At 41.0% G+C, this 18,538-nt stretch overlaps 1 protein-coding gene across 5 annotated transcripts in view; it reads left to right on the top strand.

Moving 5' to 3' along the window:
- Positions 1-18,538, top strand: part of KCTD3 (potassium channel tetramerization domain containing 3) — a 61,249-nt gene that overhangs the window by 17,096 nt on the left and 25,615 nt on the right. For 4 of the 5 annotated variants that reach the window (XM_084828797.1, XM_084828799.1, XM_084828796.1 and 1 more), the window contains 5 exons: positions 116-196; positions 4,455-4,595; positions 9,594-9,684; positions 12,139-12,329; positions 16,412-16,527. In XM_084828797.1, coding sequence (XP_084684923.1) covers positions 116-196; positions 4,455-4,595; positions 9,594-9,684; positions 12,139-12,329; positions 16,412-16,527 — 620 coding nt within the window. The remainder of the gene's footprint in view (positions 1-115; positions 197-4,454; positions 4,596-9,593; positions 9,685-12,138; positions 12,330-16,411; positions 16,528-18,538) is intronic. The other variant, XM_084828798.1, reaches the window with a different exon arrangement.

Here is an 18,538-nt window from a genome sequence, read left to right as displayed (position 1 = left end):
ATCTAGATTTGCCCTCTTGGAAAAAAGCTAAAGGAACGGAACATTTGTGAAGTAACCCATTTTACATTTACTTAATATAAAGTTCATTCTTGGTACATATGTTGTTTTGTTTCAGTAAGAAGATTACTCTTGTGTGAAGAGCTGGAGCGCTCCTCTTGTGGCAGCGTTCTCTTTCATGGATATTTGCCACCTCCAGGTACTTGCATACATTTTGCATGCCATTGCTGACCTCAGAAGCAACTTTTGAAAACCTCTGTACCTTTGCAGTTATGAGATTTTCCCAAAAGGAATTTTGAGTCAATCAGATTAAAGGGGTTTTGCTATATGTAAAGTTACTAATAATGGTCATATTGGTAATATGGTCATGCCCGCTATAAAGTTTCTACTTCAAGATGTTATCAGTATTCTAATCTAAACTGTTCTCTTCTGCCTCCTTGCTTTTTTTTTCTGTTCTTACTCTAGAATCCTCTGGCAGCAATAGCTGCCATTATGTCTTTGAAGCGTTATAGTTTATCATATAGGTCACCCACCTGTCTTAGCCCACTGGCTTTTATTGGTGCTGCAGGTGCAGTGTCTTCTTCAGACTAAAGTGGGGTCACACAGTAATTCAAACAAGCCATTGTGAGTCCCCACTGGGAAATATACCTCCATGCTATGTCCACTGGACATCTGGCAACCATGTGAATGCTTAATTACAAGGCTTTAATACACTGTATTTTATTGTATACAGGGGCTTTTGAGGTAGCTTTCTACTTCCAGTGAGTGGCTGACTCTGCCACTGAGGTCAGGAATGATCAATCAACACAAGTTATCTGTTAATGCATTGTTGTCTTGATAAGTCAGAGTACACCAAAGCTATACAATAGAGTAGTTATTAATATTTTGAAGAACCTACAGATTGGATCCTGAGGGCTGCGACATCTTCACTGAGGGTCAGGTGGCCCTCTGGAATGGGGCATGAAGGGCTGTTGGAGTGGGAAATGGGTCAAACTTGGAAAGAGGCAACTTGGAAGAATGCAAATATACTCAGAAAAGGTCCCACTTCCTGATTTTGGGAAATTTCATCTTTTCATCATAGCCCCCATACCATTCTGGAGGCTCTCCTATACTCAGAGGAGTTTGGGGGGAGTGCAGGTGGGAGAAGGGGATGGGGAAGTCCCTTCCCATTTATTTATTTATTTTACAAAATTTATAAACTCTCTATATCTAAAATCCGATGCTGTAAAGAACAATACTGTTTAGGAACCTGGAATGTCAGATCAATGAATCAAGGTAAGCTGGAGGTGGTCAAACATGAGATGGCAAGATTGAACATCGACATCTTGGGAATCAGCGAACTCAAATGGACAGGCATGGGCGAATTTAATTCAGGTGACCATCATATCTACTATTGTGGCCAAGAATCCCTTAAAAGAAATGGAGTAGCACTCATAGTCAACAAAAGGGTGGGAAAAGCAGTACTGGGGTACAATCTTAAAAATGATAGAATGATCTCAGTACGAATCCAAGGCAAACCATTCAACATCACAGTAATTCAAGTCTATGCCCCAACCACTGAGGCCGAAGAAGCTGAGGTTGATCGGTTCTATGAAGACCTACAACACCTTCTAGAACTAACACCAAAAAAAGATGTCCTCTTCATCATAGGGGATTGGAATGCTAAAGTAGGAAGTCAAGAAATCACCGGGATAACAGACAAGCATGGCCTTGGTGTACAAAATGAAGCAGGACAAAAGCTAATAGAGTTTTGCCAAGAGAACATGCTGATCATAGCAAACACTCTTTTCCAACAGCACAAGAGGCGACTCTACACATGGACGTCACCAGATGGTCAATATCGAAATCAGATTGATTATGTCCTTTGCAGCCAAAGATGGAGAAACTCCATACGGTCAGTAAAAACAAGACCTGGAGCTGACTGTGGCTCAGATCATGAGCTGCTTCTTGCAAAATTTCGGCTTAAATTGAAGAACGTCGGGAAAACCACTAAACCGTTCAGGTATGACCTAAATCATATCCCTGATGAATATACAGTGGAGGTGAGGAATAGATTTCAGGGATTAGACCTGATAGAGTGCCTGAGGAACTATGGACGGAGGTCCGTAACATTGTTCAGGAGGCAGCAACGAAATCCGTCCCAAAGAAAAAGAAATGCAAGAAAGCCAAGTGGCTGTCTGATGAGGCTTTACAAGTAGCTCACGAAAGAAGGGTAGCGAAAAGCAAGGGAGAAAGGGGAAGATATACCCAACTGAATGCAGAGTTCCAGAGAATAGCAAGGAGAGACAAGAAGGCCTTCTTAAATGAACAATGCAAAGAAATCGAGGAAAACAACAGAATGGGAAAGACTAGAGATCTCTTCAAGAAAATTGGAGATCTCAAGGGAACGTTTTGTGCAAAGATGGGCATGATAAAGGACAAAGAAGGCAGGGACCTAACAGAAGCAGAGGAGATTAAGAAGAGGTGGCAAGAATACATAGAAGAACTATACAGGAAAGATCTGAATGTTCCTGATAGCCATGATAGTGCGGTCACTGAACTTGAGCCGGACATCCTAGAGAGTGAAGTCAAGTGGGCCTTAGGAAGCATTAGTAACAACAAAGCTAGTGGAGATGACAGTATTCCAGCCGAGCTATTTAAAATCCTAAAAGATGATGCTGTTAAAGTGCTGCATTCAATATGCCAACAAATCTGGAACACTCAACAGTGGCCACAAGACTGGAAAAGGTCAGTTTACATTCCAATTCCAAAGAAGGGCAACGCCAAAGAGTGTTCAAACTACCGCACCATTGCGCTCATTTCACATGCCAGCAAGGTGATGCTCAAAATCCTACAAGCTAGGCTTCAGCAGTATGCGAACCGAGAACTACCGGAAGTACAAGCTGGGTTTAGAAGAGGCAGAGGAACTAGAGATCAAATCGCCAACATTCGCTGCATCATGGAGAAAGCAAGAGAATTCCAGAAAAAGTCTATTTCTGCTTCATTGACTACGCTAAAGCCTTTGATTGTGTGGATCACAACAAACTGTGGCAAATTCTTAAAGTGATGGGAGTACCAGACCACCTTACCTGTCTCCTGAGAAACCTGTATGAGGGTCAAGAAGCAACAGTAAGAACCAGAGATGGAACAACCGACTGGTTCAAAATTGGGAAAGGAGTACGACAAGGCTGCATATTGTCACCCTGCTTATTTAACTTATATGCAGAGTACATCATGAGAAATGCCGGGTTGGATGAATCACAGGTCGGAATTAAGATTGCCGGGAGAATTATCAACAACCTTCGATATGCAGACGATACCACCCTAATGGCAGAAAGCGAAGAGGATCTCAAGAGCCTCTTGTTGAGGGTGAAAGAGGAGAGTGCAAAAGCTGGTTTGAAACTCAACATTAAAAAAACTAAGATCATGTCATCTGGCCCTATCACTTCCTGGCATATAGAAGGGGAAGAAATGGAAGCAGTGACAGGTTTTACTTTCTTGGGCTCCAAGATCACTGCAGATGGTGACTGTAGCCATGAAATTAAAAGACGCTTGCTCCTTGGGAGGAAAGCTATGGCAAACCTAGACAGCATAGTAAGAAGCAGAGACATCACCTTGCCGACAAAGGTCCGTCTAATCAAAGCTATGGTTTTCCCAGTAGTAATGTATGGCTGTGAGAGCTGGACTATAAGGAAGGCTGAGCGCCGAAAAATTGATGCTTTCGAGCTGTGGTGCTGGAGAAGACTCTTACGAGTCCCCTGGACTGCAAGGAGGTCAAATCAGTCCATCCTAAAGGAAATCAACCCTGAGTGCTCATTGGAAGGACAGATAATGAAGCTGAAGCTCCAATATTTTGGCCACCTAATGCGAAGAGAAAACTCCCTGGAAAAGACCCTGATGCTGGGAAAGACTGAAGGCAAAAGGAGAAGGGGACGGCAGAGGATGAGATGGCTAGATAGCATCACGGATGCAATGAATATGAACTTGAGCACGCTCCGGGAAAGAGCGCAGGACAGGAAGGCCTGGCGTGCTATGGTCCATGGGGTCACGAAGAGTCGGACACGACTGAACGACTGAACAACAACAACAACAATATCTAAAAAAGTGATGAACAGTAAAGGAGAAAAGAACATTAGAAAAAATCAAAATATTTAAAATCAAATTATACAATTAAACTGTGGCTAGTCATTCAGGAAAAGCTTGTTTAAATAAAAATGTCTTTAGCAGACATCGATAAAAGCAATGTTGGCGCCTGCCTGACATCAACTGGCAGGGAATTCTGCAGAGAAGGAGCCAGTCTATTCCAAGTGGACTCTAAATGGACCTCAGGTCCATGTGGAACCACCAGGAATGCCTCCATTGATGACTTCAGTGACGGGGCAGGCGGATAAGGGAGAAGGTGTTTTAACTACCAGTGAAGGCATAGCAGTGAAGGCTAGTACAACCCAATTAGACAAATGTCTTCTATTTTCTCTTAGGCATTCCAAGTCGTAAGATCAGCAGCTCAACAGGAGCATCTACTGATGTTAGAACACCTCAGAACTGCCCTGATGGTGAGGCCCGAGCAGGGAATATGCAGCCTTCACTTGCTGGTACTGGAGAAGATACAGTTAGGCTAGGTGAGGGAAATTGTCTTAATTTTTTAATCCATTTAAAATTTTTGTGGGAAAGTATCTTATAGTTATGTCTAACAAATCAAAATTGGTTCTTGCATTGATATGTCCGTTCCTGAAAATTGTGATGTTTTATCGGTTTGGCTGAAGATGAGCCTTGCAGCGCAAGCCTTAAAGACAAGTTACGAGTACGTGAAGGCTGTAACTTGTTTGTCTAGACAAGGAAAGGGCGAAGTTTCAAGATGTGTGTACTGGCTACAACTTGATTTCTTTGCAACTCAAACAGCTGTATTTGAAAAATTGTGAGCACCTGCTTACATGATGTGGGAGTATAGGTTGGTGATCCCAAACGTAATTCTTCTCAGTCAAGCAGTGCTTCTTAATAAAATAGAAAACATTATTGTCTGTGGCTAAGTTATCTGAGCTCCCAAACATTCTATGACAGATCATTTAGATGCATGTAAAAGTTGATACAAATAATTCAGTAATGATGGACTAAATGGAGTACTGATGGAATAAATATTAACTAACTCTAAGCTTCAGTTCTCTTTATTTACTAGGCTGTAGTTAGTACTGGCCAAATATTGTTTAGTGGTCATCCATCTTTTCCTGTGATCAACCTCTTTTTCCCCACCACTGTATCTGAGCATGCACATGTTCTGCTGTGTTAGAATCATAGAATAGCATAGAATCTTAGAATAGTAGGGTTGGAAGGGGCCTACAAGGCCATCGAGTCCAACCCCCTGCTCAATGCAGCAATCCAAGTCAGAGCATCCCTGACAAATGGCTGTCCAGCCTCGTCTTGAAGGCCTCCAGTGTGGGAGAGCCCACCACCTCCCCAGGTAATTGGTTCCATTGTCGTATTGCTCTGACAGTCAGGAAGTTTTTCCTGATGTTCAGCCGGAATCTGGCTTCCTGTAACTTGAGCCCATTCTTCCGTGTCCTGCACTCTGGGATGATCAAGAAGAGATCCTGGCCTTCCTCTCTATGACAACCTTGCAAGTACTTGAAGAGTGCTATCATATCTCCCCTCAGTCTTCTCTTCTCAAGGTTAAACATACCCAGTTCTTTCAGTCTCTCTTCAAAGGGCTTTGTTTCCAGTCCCCTGATCATCTTTGTTGCCCTCCTCTGAACCCTCTCCAGTTTGTCTGCATCCTTCTTCAAGTGTGGTGCCCAGAACTGGACACAGTACTCCAGATGAGGCCTAACCAGTGCTGAGTAGAGGGGAACTAGTACTTCCCGGATTTGGAAGCAATGCTTCTATGAATGCAGCCCAAAATAGCATTTGCCTTTTTTGCAGCCACATCACATTGTTGGCTCATATTCAGCTTGTGATCGACAACAATTCCAAGATCCTTCTCGCTTGTAGTGTGGTTGAGCCACGTATCCCCCATCTTGTAACTGTGCATTTGGTTTCTTTTTCCTAGGTGCAGAACTTGGCATTTATCCCTATTAAATGTCATTCTGTTGTTTTCTGCCCAGCGCTCCAGTCTATCCAGATCACTTTGAATTTTGTTTCTGTCTTCCAAAGTATTAGCTATCCCTCCCAATTTTGTGTCATCTGCAAATTTGATCAGCATTCCCTGCACCACCTCCTCCAAGTCATTAATAAAAATGTGGAAGAGCACTGGGCCCAGGACTGAACCCTGCGGTACCCCAGTCATTACCTCTCCCCAGTTTGAGAAGGTCCCATTGATAAGCACTCTTTGAGTCTGATTCTGTAGCCAACTGTGGATCCACCGGATTGTTGTTTCATCTAGCCCACTTTGAGCTAGTTTGCTCATCAGGATATCATGGGGCACTTTGTCGAAAGCTTTGCTGAAGTCGAGGTATATGATGTCTACAGCATTCCCACGGTCTACAAGGGAGGTTACTTGATCAAAAAATGAGATCAGATTTGTCTGGCAGGAGTTGTTTTTGACAAATCCATGTTGTCTTCGAGTAATCACGGCATTGTTGTCAAGGTGCTTCCAGATGGATTGCTTTATGATCTCCAGAATTTTCCCAGGGATTGATGTCAGACTGACTGGTCTGTAGTTCCCAGGTTCCTCCTTTTTACCCTTTTTGAAGATAGGGACAACGTTAGCCCTCCTCCAGTCATCTGGCACTTCCCCCGTCCTCCATGATTTCTCAAAGAGAATAGACAGCGGTTCTGAGAGTTCTTCTGCCAGTTCCTTTATGACTCTAGGATGCAGTTCATCTGGCCCTGGAGATTTGAACTCATTCAAAGTCATTAGGTGTTCCTTGACCATATGCCTGTCGATCTCAAGCTGCAATCCTGCCCCTTCAGCCTGTACTTCGCCTTTGCCGGGGGGGTCATAGACCCTCTTTTGGGAGAAGACTGAGCCAAAGTAGGAATTGAGCACCTCTGCCTTTTCTTTGTCATCTGTTATCGTTTTGCCATCCTTATTTAATAGCTGAACCACCATTTCTTTCCTCTGCCTTTTACTATGCACGTAGCTGAAGAAAGCCTTTTTGTTGTTTTTAACATCCCTCGCTAACCTCAGCTCATTCTCAGCTTTAGCCTTCCTGACGCCATCCCTGCAATTCTGTACTATCTGCCTGTACTCTTCCTTTGTTACTTAGCCTTCTTTCCACTTCCTATATGTGTCCTTTTTTGTTTTCAGGTCATCCCTAAGCTTTTTGTGAAGCCACATTGGCTTCTTCTGTTGTCTTCCACCTTTTCTTCTTGTTGGAATTGCTTGTGATTGTGCCTTGAGAATTTCCTTTTTTAAAAGCTCCCACCCATCTTGGACTCCTTTTCTCATTACCGTCGCTTGCCATGGGGCCTTATTGATCATTGTTCTGAGTTTATGAAAATCAGCTTTCCTAAAATCCAGGGTACGCGTTTGACTACGCTCGGGTTTTGCTTCCCTTAGAACCAAGAACTCAAGTACAACATGGTCGCTTTCCCCCAGAGTTCCTGTAACTGCTACTTTATTCACTAAGTCATCTCTGTTGGTTAGGATCAAGTCAAGGATAGCCGATCCTCTAGTTCCTTCCTCTACTTTCTGTAGGAGGAAGTTATCCGCCACACAAGTCAGGAATTTCCTGGAGGGGCCATATTTTGCAGAATTTGTCTCCCAACAAATATCGGGGAAATTGAAGTCCCCCATTACTACTACATCATGCCTCCTTAAAACATTGGCTATTTGCTTTTCAAAAGTTTCATCCTTGTCTTCTCCTTGATTGGGTGGCCGGTAGTAGACTCCGACCACCAGGTTCCTTTTATTCTTTGCTCCATTTATTTCAACCCAGATGCTCTCGATGGGGCTACCACGCTCCTCCTCCTGTATTTCTGTGCAGAGATATGTATTTTTCACATACAGTGCAACCCCACCTCCTTTTCTGTTCCTCCTGTTCTTTTTGAACAAGTTATATCCTTCAGTTGCTGTATTCCAGTCATGAGAGTCATCCCACCAAGTCTCAGTTATACCTATCAGGTCATAATTTCCCTCTTGTATTAAGAGTTCAAGTTCGTTTTGTTTGTTTCCCATACTCTGGGCATTAGTATATAGACATCGAAGACCATGTGCTTCATAGTCTGGCTTTCTTCCTACATGTAGAAGAGATCGCAAGAGTGCATGTGTGCACACAGACAGCAGACATAGCACTCTGCTTTGCTTCCCCAGAGTTAGCTAGACTTTGCTAACTTTTCTTTACCATGTCCTGTGCAAAGTGCATCAGCATTTTCACTGTGCTGTCTTCTGTTGGCTTCCGTCTAGTGTGGTATAAGCAGGGAGGTACTGATAGGTGGTGTCTGTATGCACATAGACTTGATGGGCCCTACTCAGGAGTAAGCACATGCTTTGCTTGCAGGTATTCCCACTGCCATAGGCATAAATCATACTGAGCTAATTGGACAAATAGCTTGATCCTTGTGTAAAGCAGATTCATATGCGAATGGCAAATTGCTTCGCTCTTCTGCTATGCACAGGGCTGTGTGCCCTTGAATCACTTTTAGCACTATCTCCTGTACTAAGGTGACCAAATTCTACAATTGCTACAAATGATGTAAACTGTTTTATGGCTGCATAAGTTATTCTGCTTCTGTCAGTGGCTACTAGTCATGCTGGCTGTATATTATCTCAGATATCAGAGGCAGCATGACTCTCAATACTAGTTGCTGGAAAACACAAGCAGGAGGGTGCTGTTGCGCTTGTTTATTGGAAGTCCACATGCAGAACATCTGGTTGGCCACTGTGGGAACAGAATGCTGGACTAGGTAGGCCTTTGGTCATGGGAAGATACCAAGGATTTAGTGTTTCTGTTTTTTAACCTATGCTTAGAGGATCAAGAAATGCTTATGGAATCATACGCTTTCTCCTTCCCCTCTCCCCACCCCCAAGTCCCTCCCCTCTTGTGTATGAATTCTCTGCATACATGCACTTACCCTTAACCATGTTTCATCCTTGATTCTAATATTAACCATGGCTATCCCCAACTAAGAGTTTGCTCTGACCATTTGTAGGCAGCTCCAAACTCTGATTACAGATATTGGATTAAGAATGAAAGTTGATTAACATTGGTGCAAAAATTTCACCAACTATGGTTATGAACTATGGGGGCAATCTGCACACAAGAAGCAAACTGTGCTGAGGGAGTGTAGATTCTGCAGTCCATCTCATTATCCATAGTTATGGAATGAGAAGTGTTTGGATTGCATGGGAACTCAAGCTACCCTCCCTAGCTCCTGGGAATCCTGATCACCTCCCCATTTTGATTTTTGAAATTTTCTAAAGCATTGGTTGCAAACCCTCATGTGTATCTTTGTAGCCCTAAAAGCTAGAAGTGTATGTAAGAGAGAGAGAGAATGCAAGTTCAGATTTTCAGGATGCTGAATTTGGTGTCCAGTACCAAATTGCATACTTGAATGATGTGATTGTGGAATTTCAGAATACACACTGCCCTGATTATACAAGTGAAATGGTATTAATGGCTAAATAAAAAAAAGTTCATGATCATGGATAACTTCACTTTACTTCTGCTGTGCTGTTTTTAAAGGGTTTCCTGTGGATCCGCGAAAAGTTTTGATAGTGGCTGGCCATCACAACTGGATTGTAGCTGCATATGCTCACTTTGCAGTTTGTTACAGGTAAAGATGAGATAGCTAATGCTTTGTTTCTGATTACATTTAGCTTTTAATATTTGTGCTCTTTTATGGGACAAAATGTTTTTCTAAAATATGAGATGATTGATTCTTTTAATAAACACAGGTTTTTGAGGTTTTTTGGTAATAATGTATAGAATAATAAGGCAGGCAGGGAGAGCTTTTATAACTTCATCCCTTCATGATTGCCCCTGCAAAAGTAGATACTTTTCATTAGTCAGGCATGTTGGACCCATCTTATGGCTGCTTTCCCCAAGAGTTCTTGTATTTAGATGTACATACAAAAGTACAAAATGTATGTTTTAAAAATACCCTTTCCCCTTAAAATACACAGAACCAGTCAACAGGAAAGATTGGAGTTCCCACTTGATTTACTTGAAACATGCTACTTCTAACTATCTCAGTTTCAGAAGTATCTAGTGAGAAGTGGTTCTGAGAGACTCAGAATAGATGTAGGTAACTTTTTCATAGAGCAGGTTAAGTAGAAAAAGTCCATTATGTTGAGTTGAGATCAATTGTGGGACAAATTATTTTATAAACTTATTTTAAAAATTACTGTAAACAAGAAACAATAGCATGGAAATTTCAATGTATGGCATAGTCTGTCTGGTTTATGGGTTTCACAGTACAATCCTGTGGATCCAGTATAAATTCAGTGAGGCTAGAGTGCCACAATCAAGTGCTGTGATGTAACACATACTGTGTTATGGTGCCTGCATGTCATGCCAGTTTGGGTACAGTAGAATGGACACAACTATTCAGGGAATAGCCATCATTGCCAAATAATTGTTACATTCAGTTAACACTGTTAATTGGCATAAAAGTCATGTTGGAGGGTATTGGGCATGATTTCAACCAACTATTCTGATAACAACTGTATGGCCTGAATATTAGATAGCAAACATAGAATGAGATTGCAGCAGACATTTAGCATAGCTAGAAAGCACTGCTTCATGTGTTTTACAGAGGGCAGCTGTGTAGCTTTGTTATTTCAAGCCACAGATACCTTTAGACTTGGATGTCATTCTTTTCTTAGTTTCTTTGGCTTTTTCAAGCAAATTAGCAAAATCACTTTTTTCTGCAAATCTGAATAGTCAGTCCTTTAATTTGACGAATCCCTCCTATTTTGTGTGTGTGACAGCCTAGATGCCATCAGCTCATTGTCCTCACTACCAAGATCGTTCCTATATTCTAGAAACTTGAGAAGTGCTCAGTATCTCTTAGACCTTCAGGGGAGGGATTGTGTTATGCTGTTCTCCATAGTATATTAATGACAGTTCTGATATACACCAGCTTTTTGCTGCAAAGTGCCTAGTCTGAATTTTGGTACTTAACAAAGAATAAATATCTGCTAGCCTTCATATTTTTCCACAGACATGTATGCATATAATGAAAGAACATCCTTTTCTTGTGCAAAATGGAGTAGCTGTCTTTTTTTCTTTTTTTGGAGACCTACAAATACTAGAAACTCTTTCCACACTGAGGAGCTCCTAGATTTATACCATATGGACCCAGTTTAATTTTTATGACTCCTTACATGTAATGAAACTCCATACCAATATATTCACATCTTACATGGGTGCATTTAGGATTGTTACTACATAATAAGCTTATTATAGCTTATTCCACCTGGCTGCAGCAGTGGGAGAGGTAAGCATGGCCGATTCTATTAGCTTGGCTGGGGCTAACAGCCACTTGGCTCCTCCTCTCCTTGAACTATTAACAGCCATTCCACCTGGATACAGCAGAGGAAGAGATGGGACAACAGGGCCCACTTAACTTGCTTGGCTGAGAGAGACTTGCCAGTTGGCTCTTCCCCTCCCTTAACATTGTCCATTCCAGCTGGTCATTATAGGAACTTCACACATTTGTACCTAACATTACGTTTTCCCCCACTTTCTTTGCCATCTCTTTTATGCTGTTTATTGAATTGTAAGCATGCAGGCAGGGACTGTCTCCTTTTCCATCTTTTTGCAGCACCTAAAAAAAAGTTAAGTGTTAGGTGATGATAATATACCTTGTTTCATGTTGCTGAGATTTCTGCTGATCGTGTGATGTTATCAAGCACCAATGTGAGAAAATATAGGCGTCTACCTTTTAGAATACTAGAGAGGGTGGGTTTCACTCCTCTGCTCTGAAAGCTGATTGTTGGTAGATGAATCCATAATTACTAGCTTATTATATGTTTGCTACAGCATAGATCTAGGATTTATTTTGAAGTTATTGAATTTATGTTTAAGGCGCATGTAGGATATAGGATCTTTCAGACAATTTTATGGCCCCTAAAGGCTGGGATAACTGGCTTCTTAAGTTTGGGTGTACCTTGGAACACTTCCTTGAAAAAATATGTTTTTAATTGTTGAGAACTGCCCAGAGAGTGTCAGCTATTGGGTGGCATAGAAATTTAATAAATAAGTAAATAAATAATCTTTCTCTTAGAATTAAAGAATCTTCTGGATGGCAACAGGTGTTCACAAGTCCATACTTGGACTGGACTATTGAACGTGTGGCTCTGAATGCAAAGGTTGTTGGTGGTCCACATGGAGACAAAGATAAAATGGTTGCTGTTGCATCTGAGAGCAGTATCATTTTATGGAGCGTTCAGGATGGTGGTAGTGGTAGTGAAATAGGTGAGTGTGCAGGATTTTTTTTACTTCTATTGCTAATATATCGGTTCAGTGTTTTACAATTATTGCTTGTCTATATTTTTTGCCTGCATTGAATGAAAACTACATTTTTGTACACAAAACATTTATTTCTTTATCAATCACTTTATGGGCTAAAGCAGTATCTTAATATGAAGGAAGATAAAATCTAAGAGCCATAGTTGCCTTAATGGGTGGATAGTGGTATATGTCAATTTCAGAAATGTTACTGAAGCCCTGTTGTGATAATAAGTAGAAAGTAATTTAATTTGTGACTGACTTATTTCAGCTCTGCATGGTGAACCTGAATGTGGGAATTAGAGATGACAGTTCGGAATGACTGCCAGCATGTCTTGTTCTTACTAAAAGCCATGTTTCTCAAGGTCTCCTTCTGATAACCTTCAAAAACATAATTTGGGCAATACTTTGCTACTAATAATCTTTTGAGCACAAATTAGCAGAGATAGCTAGCACTGGGCATTGGACAGCTTCAGAGCCAAAGGCTTCACTTTACCAGAAGGTACATAAATATGGAAAAGGCTTCCAGAGAAGCCAAATACTTCACTCTAGAGAACTGATTGATAGCTTGTCTTTCTTATTAAAATACATACTTGCTTCCTTACATCAGCAGTAGCCTTTTTGAGCAGGGACAGAGATACAAAGAATCTCTTGAGTTCCAAAAGCAGCATTTAAGTAATGGTGTAGCGATAATGACAGATTGTTTCTCCCAGCTATGAAGAGCTGTCACCATAGATATAATTTACTCACCAGCATAGATATGTAGTGCCATGATGCATTTTTCCAAAATTAGTTGTATGTTAAGAGAGGTACTCAATAGAGTGGATTTGTTTCCTGCCCTCAAGTAATTAAGCCCCTGAGGGAATCAATATTTTGAGTGGGGGAAATGACTTCAGAGCAGTGTGAATAGTCAATTAAATTTAGTTGTCTGTGCACTGTGGCAGTGCAGATTATTTTATTTATTTATTGGTGCCTTTCAATATGCAATTATCAGATGATTTACAAAGTTAAAAGAATAAAAAATACAATAAAACAGCAACAAATTTAATTTGGTTAAGACAGCAGGATAAAAAAATAAAAACAACAACCTTGATACAAAGTTTTAATGGCATACTTAAAAGGTCATCACGTGGGGCTGAAAAGACATCTGTGTCAGTGCCAGGCAAGTTTCCTTGGGGGAGAGTTCCACAATGGAGCACAGTTCCCATGGGTAGCCATCGAGAAGAGTGCAGCATATGTAAGTTCTGTATACACTTTAAAACAAGCATCCCTAAGCTAGTGCCCTCCAGATGTTTTGGACTAGAACTTCCATCATCTCTGACCATTGGCCATGCTGCCCGGTGCTGACAGGACTTGTAGTCCAAATCTTCTGGAGGTTGGGGAAGGCTACTTTAAAATAGCCACTTAATTATTTTTAATAGTACAGTTGCTTAGATATTTGCAGTGATAGGAGGAAGAGTTTGTCTTTTCAAAGAAACTATGCTCCATTAATTCTGGTAGCAGATAAGAGTTGGCAAGGGAACCTAAGCTTGGGAACTTCTGCAGCTTGAGTTGGAGGGATGTATAGCTAACCCACCTTTTTTTCTTTTTTAATGAGAGGGAACAGAGAGATTAAATAAATGGAAGAGGTTATTTTCTGGTGCCTGCTTCTTCTTGCCCATTATATGTCCTACCCTCCCTGTGTTGCCTGCGTGGGCCATATCATTTCAAGTCCAGCAAACTTTTAATCTGAGACAGATAGTCCAGGAATTTCCTGCTTCTCAGAACATCAGGATCCTTTCAGTGGAATGACTCTCTCAAATAGGTGTCTGTAGGAACAGAGCAGAATAGGAATGAAATCCTATCCCATCAGAGAAGAGGACAGGTGGCCAGGGTGCATGCATAGGTTTGAATTGTGGCTGGCATCACTGAGATTTCATAGTAAATTCATGCTAATGTTAACCAGCAGAAAGTAAATGAGGACTAAGAGAATTATATCACATCTCAGTTTCTAATTCAACTTCCTATTCTTCAACATTCCTACTCTTCAACCTTCCATCACGCTTGAACCACGAAAACACTTGACCAAGAGAAGCCCTTTTAGGCTGTCCTTTCTACATTCAATGAAGGCTAAACTTACTGGTTTAAAATGTGTTAAACAATTAAACAGAAAATGAATACAACCAACATCAGTAGGATAAATAGAACTCTGTTCAGAACTATAGTTGTATTGTACAATATGCTTTAAAATATGGATGTATTGAAATGAATATACCTTGAACTATTTTTTAGTTCATTTTAATCATTTGCTAAGCAGGACTCTTCTCTTTCAGAGAACTTTACAGGCCCATTTCCCTTGTAAAGGCTAATGTTAGCAGCCCTGCCTTGGGATAGAGAAGTAATGCTTTGTTTATGTCCTGGAAAAGAAACAATTTGTTGTTACAAACACTCTTCAGAAGCTGACAACACCATCTATGGAAAATTGCAAGGGCTGGCATCTCCATGATAGAGCTCTCCCAGAGGCTGTTTTCCCTTCAATATTACTTACATAAGATACCACTGCTGGATTGCTGCTATAAGCAATATTTTACTGAGAGGGCCCCTTAAGACAAGAACCTGTCATTACTTATACCATCGTCTTCCCTGTGGACGGCCATCAGGATTGTTGAGCCTAAGCAGGAGTGACACTTTAAATTCCTTCAGACTATTCATGCTGTCTTCCTTGATTTCCCTGAACCTCATCCTTCTCCAGAGTAATCAATTCTAGTTGTTTCTCTCCTTTTTATTATTGCCTGCTTTTATGCACCCTGCTGTTAAATATAGTCAGCATCACAGAGGATCATATGCCCTGAAAAATTATTTGGCATTGTAATTAAGTCACACTATGCACCAGGTTTCTTGGCTGCTTTTGGAAAACACCATAGCTACTGTCTTCCACTTTAAAATAGTATGTTGGTTCTTGGTGTCACAATTTTATTCTCATAAAGTTTGGAAACTGAAAGTGTCTTCAAAGAGTTTCTGTAGAGCTTTTTTTTTTTAATAGAAAAAGTCCTTATATAATTGCATGTTTGTCCATTGTAGGATTAATTCTTAAGTGGATTCATAATAAAATTATAGAGAGCACATGTCATTTGGCTGTATTTCTCATACTGTAAGCTTATCAGTTCTGTTCTAATGGATGTAACTGACAGGCATTCTGTTAAGTCAGCCCCAGAAAATAAACTATCCAACTCTAAGTAGAAGGTTTCTTTAGTCTTGATGTATTAAATGTTAATAATCAACTAATTAATCTTGACAGTTTGTGTCACAAATCAGATTAATAAATTATCAATCCATAGATAATTTGCTGCCATTGATAACTGGAGGGAGAGTTTGCATGTATATAAATCACTTCACAGTCTCTTGTGCTATTGAGAAAAAAAGTCCTGAAAAGCACTGCTTCTAGATGGGTCAATGTAACCTTTGCACTTAGAAAAAATTGGCTGTTCAAAGTAAAATTAGAGCATCCATTTTGGAGGAAATGGCACAAGACCATTCATTATAACAGTGAGGGTAGAAGAAATTTCCTCTTTCAAAAGTACTCAAACTCAAACGTACAGTTGGATAGTAAATATCATAGGCAATTTGTAGGCTCACAATAAGGAGCAAATATATGTTGTGTTCTTAACACTCTTTAACACAATTTACATTTTTAATGTTAACTTTTTAAAGTGCAGAACAAGGGAAAGTTTTGACCTTGGTATGTGGCAGTGGTGGCTGTACAACAGCCTGTTCCTTGTGCCACTTGTAGCCTCAGCTCAGACTGGAGGAGTTTGCTGGGTCCTACTTGACTGTACCCAGTTATAGGTGACAGTGTTGCTGAAGACACATCAATCAGTCTGCAGTTGGATAGGATATTGTTACAGCAGAATTTATTAATAGTCTTTTTTCTTATACTTTCTAAAAGCAATATTTACATGCTCATGTAGTCTATTGTGTTCTGAAGACTTATTGTGTGCCTTAATGTTTGGTATTTATTCTGGAATCAGATGTAATGATACTTGCTGTTTGGTGTGTGTTTTTACTTATAGGAATATTTAGTCTTGGAGTCCCTGTAGATGCTCTCTTCTTCATTGGTAACCAGTTGGTGGCCACTAGTCATACAGGAAAAGTGGGAGTATGGAATGCTGTAACTCAACATTGGCAGGTATCTTAAATGGAAATGCTTACAGTTATGTGTTTTATGAGGATACAAAAAGGACATCCATTTTTAGATGATACATTCTGGTACTTCTGTCTTGTATAGTTTTTCAATATTGAAATGTTATTTCAAGATACTGGCTCCTAAGAATACTCAAGTCATAAAGCTTTATATTACAATTTATCAATTAGTTAAAAGTATTAAACGTGTTGGTATTTGCTTGCAAGTCAGACTAATCCTGTCTTACACTTAAGACAAAAGACTTCTTTGTGTTAGTCCTGTGGAATTCAGAAATTCTGTCATCTAGTCAAAAGCTTTTCAACTGATGGTACTGCCTCAAAGATAATTATTTTATATTTCTGTTCTCAAATGCCCTGTGATTTTTATATATTATACATTCTGACAATGGGAATAGAGATTCTTGGATTCCAGACAAGACTGAGGGAAGAGCTGGGCATTCATGCAAGAAACAAACCTTGTAACACAGCCAGATGAATGTCTCTGTGGCACAATGTAAAGACACTGTGCAATGAAATCCAAGAGGCTGCCTTGCAGATCTCGAGAGGCAGAAGTGACCTAAGGCTGACTCCTGTGACTGCCACAGCACTGGTTGAATAAATCCTGATTTTACCCGTAAGTGACAGTCATGCCAATGAGTAATGCTACGAGAATGCAAAAAGCCAAGTGGTATAATGCACTAATTATGTTATGTATTGAAGGCTGACCTAGCATGTTTGAGTGTAATGAAAATAACTGGAATCCATTTAAAAGCTTTGCTAGCACCCTCTTAAAAACTCTTTAAGTTTTTATAAATGCCTGCATTTATAAGAAGGTGATCTACGTTAGGTACTATTTTTAGGAGTTACTCAGCTGTGACTGCCTTGTTTCTGTTCAAACAATTCCTAATATACTCCTGTTACATAATCTACTCCCCCCAACCCCCCCGCTGCTGCCCCCAACCCCAGAAGTTCAGTGAAGTGTAGATATTGAGGATTTTCTCTTCTGCTTTACAATAAGGAAATACTTAGTGTGTGTCTCCCTTGTGAGGAGAACAGCATCCTGGGAATGGGTGGAGAAGGGTCTACTCTGGTAATGTTCACATGCACTAAAAGAGCAACCTGTGCATCAGTTCCCCCCTCACTTGCTGCTATCTCAGTGAGAAAAAAGGCAGGCAGGCATTAAAGCACATAATAGGTTGGCTCTCATTTGTCCTTCGAGAAATCTACTGTGGATATGAGGCATTAAGCATCCATGTGTGCCGACTGCACATATGATGTTATGTGGGGTGTACACATGTATGCCTCCCATCGCATGTTACACTGTAAGCGCAAAGGAAAGATATATTAGTATTTCTTCATTGACAGCAGTTCTACACTCCCCTATAACAGAGGGATGACCTCTGCCGGGAGAGGGACAGGGGGAGTGCGACCCTGTTGATTCTCCTGGACCTCTCAGCGGCTTTCGATACCATCGACCATGGTATCCTTCTGGATAGGTTGTCTGGGTTGGGAGTTGGAGGCACTGCACTACAGTGGTTCCGCTCCTACTTGGATGGCCGATTCCAGAAGGTGGTGCTGGGGGATTATTGCTCTGTGCCATGGCAATTGTGCCATGGGGTTCCACAGGGCTCTACTCTATCCCCCATGCTGTTTAACATCTACATGAAACCGCTGGGGGAGGTTATCCGGAGGTGTGGGCTGAGGTGCCATCAATATGCGGATGACACCCAGCTCTACCTCTCTTTCTCATCAAAACCAGGTGAGGCAGTGGCTGTTCTGAACCAGTGCCTTGGCACGGTAATGGACTGGATGAGGGCCAATAAACTGAAACTCAATCCAGACAAGACGGAGGTACTGTTAGTGGGTGGTTCGTCTGCCCGGCTAGGTGATAATCAACCTGTTCTGGAGGGGGTTGCACTCCCCCTAAAGGATCAGGTTCGTAGTTTGGGGGTGCTCTTGGATCCAGAACTGTCACTTGAGGCACAGGTGAACTCAGTGGCACGGAGCACTTTTTATCA

Source organism: Heloderma suspectum, chromosome 1 (assembly GCF_057233095.1).
Source record: "Heloderma suspectum isolate Gila_16-S chromosome 1, 16-S_ref, whole genome shotgun sequence".
NCBI lineage: Eukaryota > Metazoa > Chordata > Lepidosauria > Squamata > Helodermatidae > Heloderma > Heloderma suspectum.
This window is presented reverse-complemented; position numbering and strand designations above follow the sequence as displayed.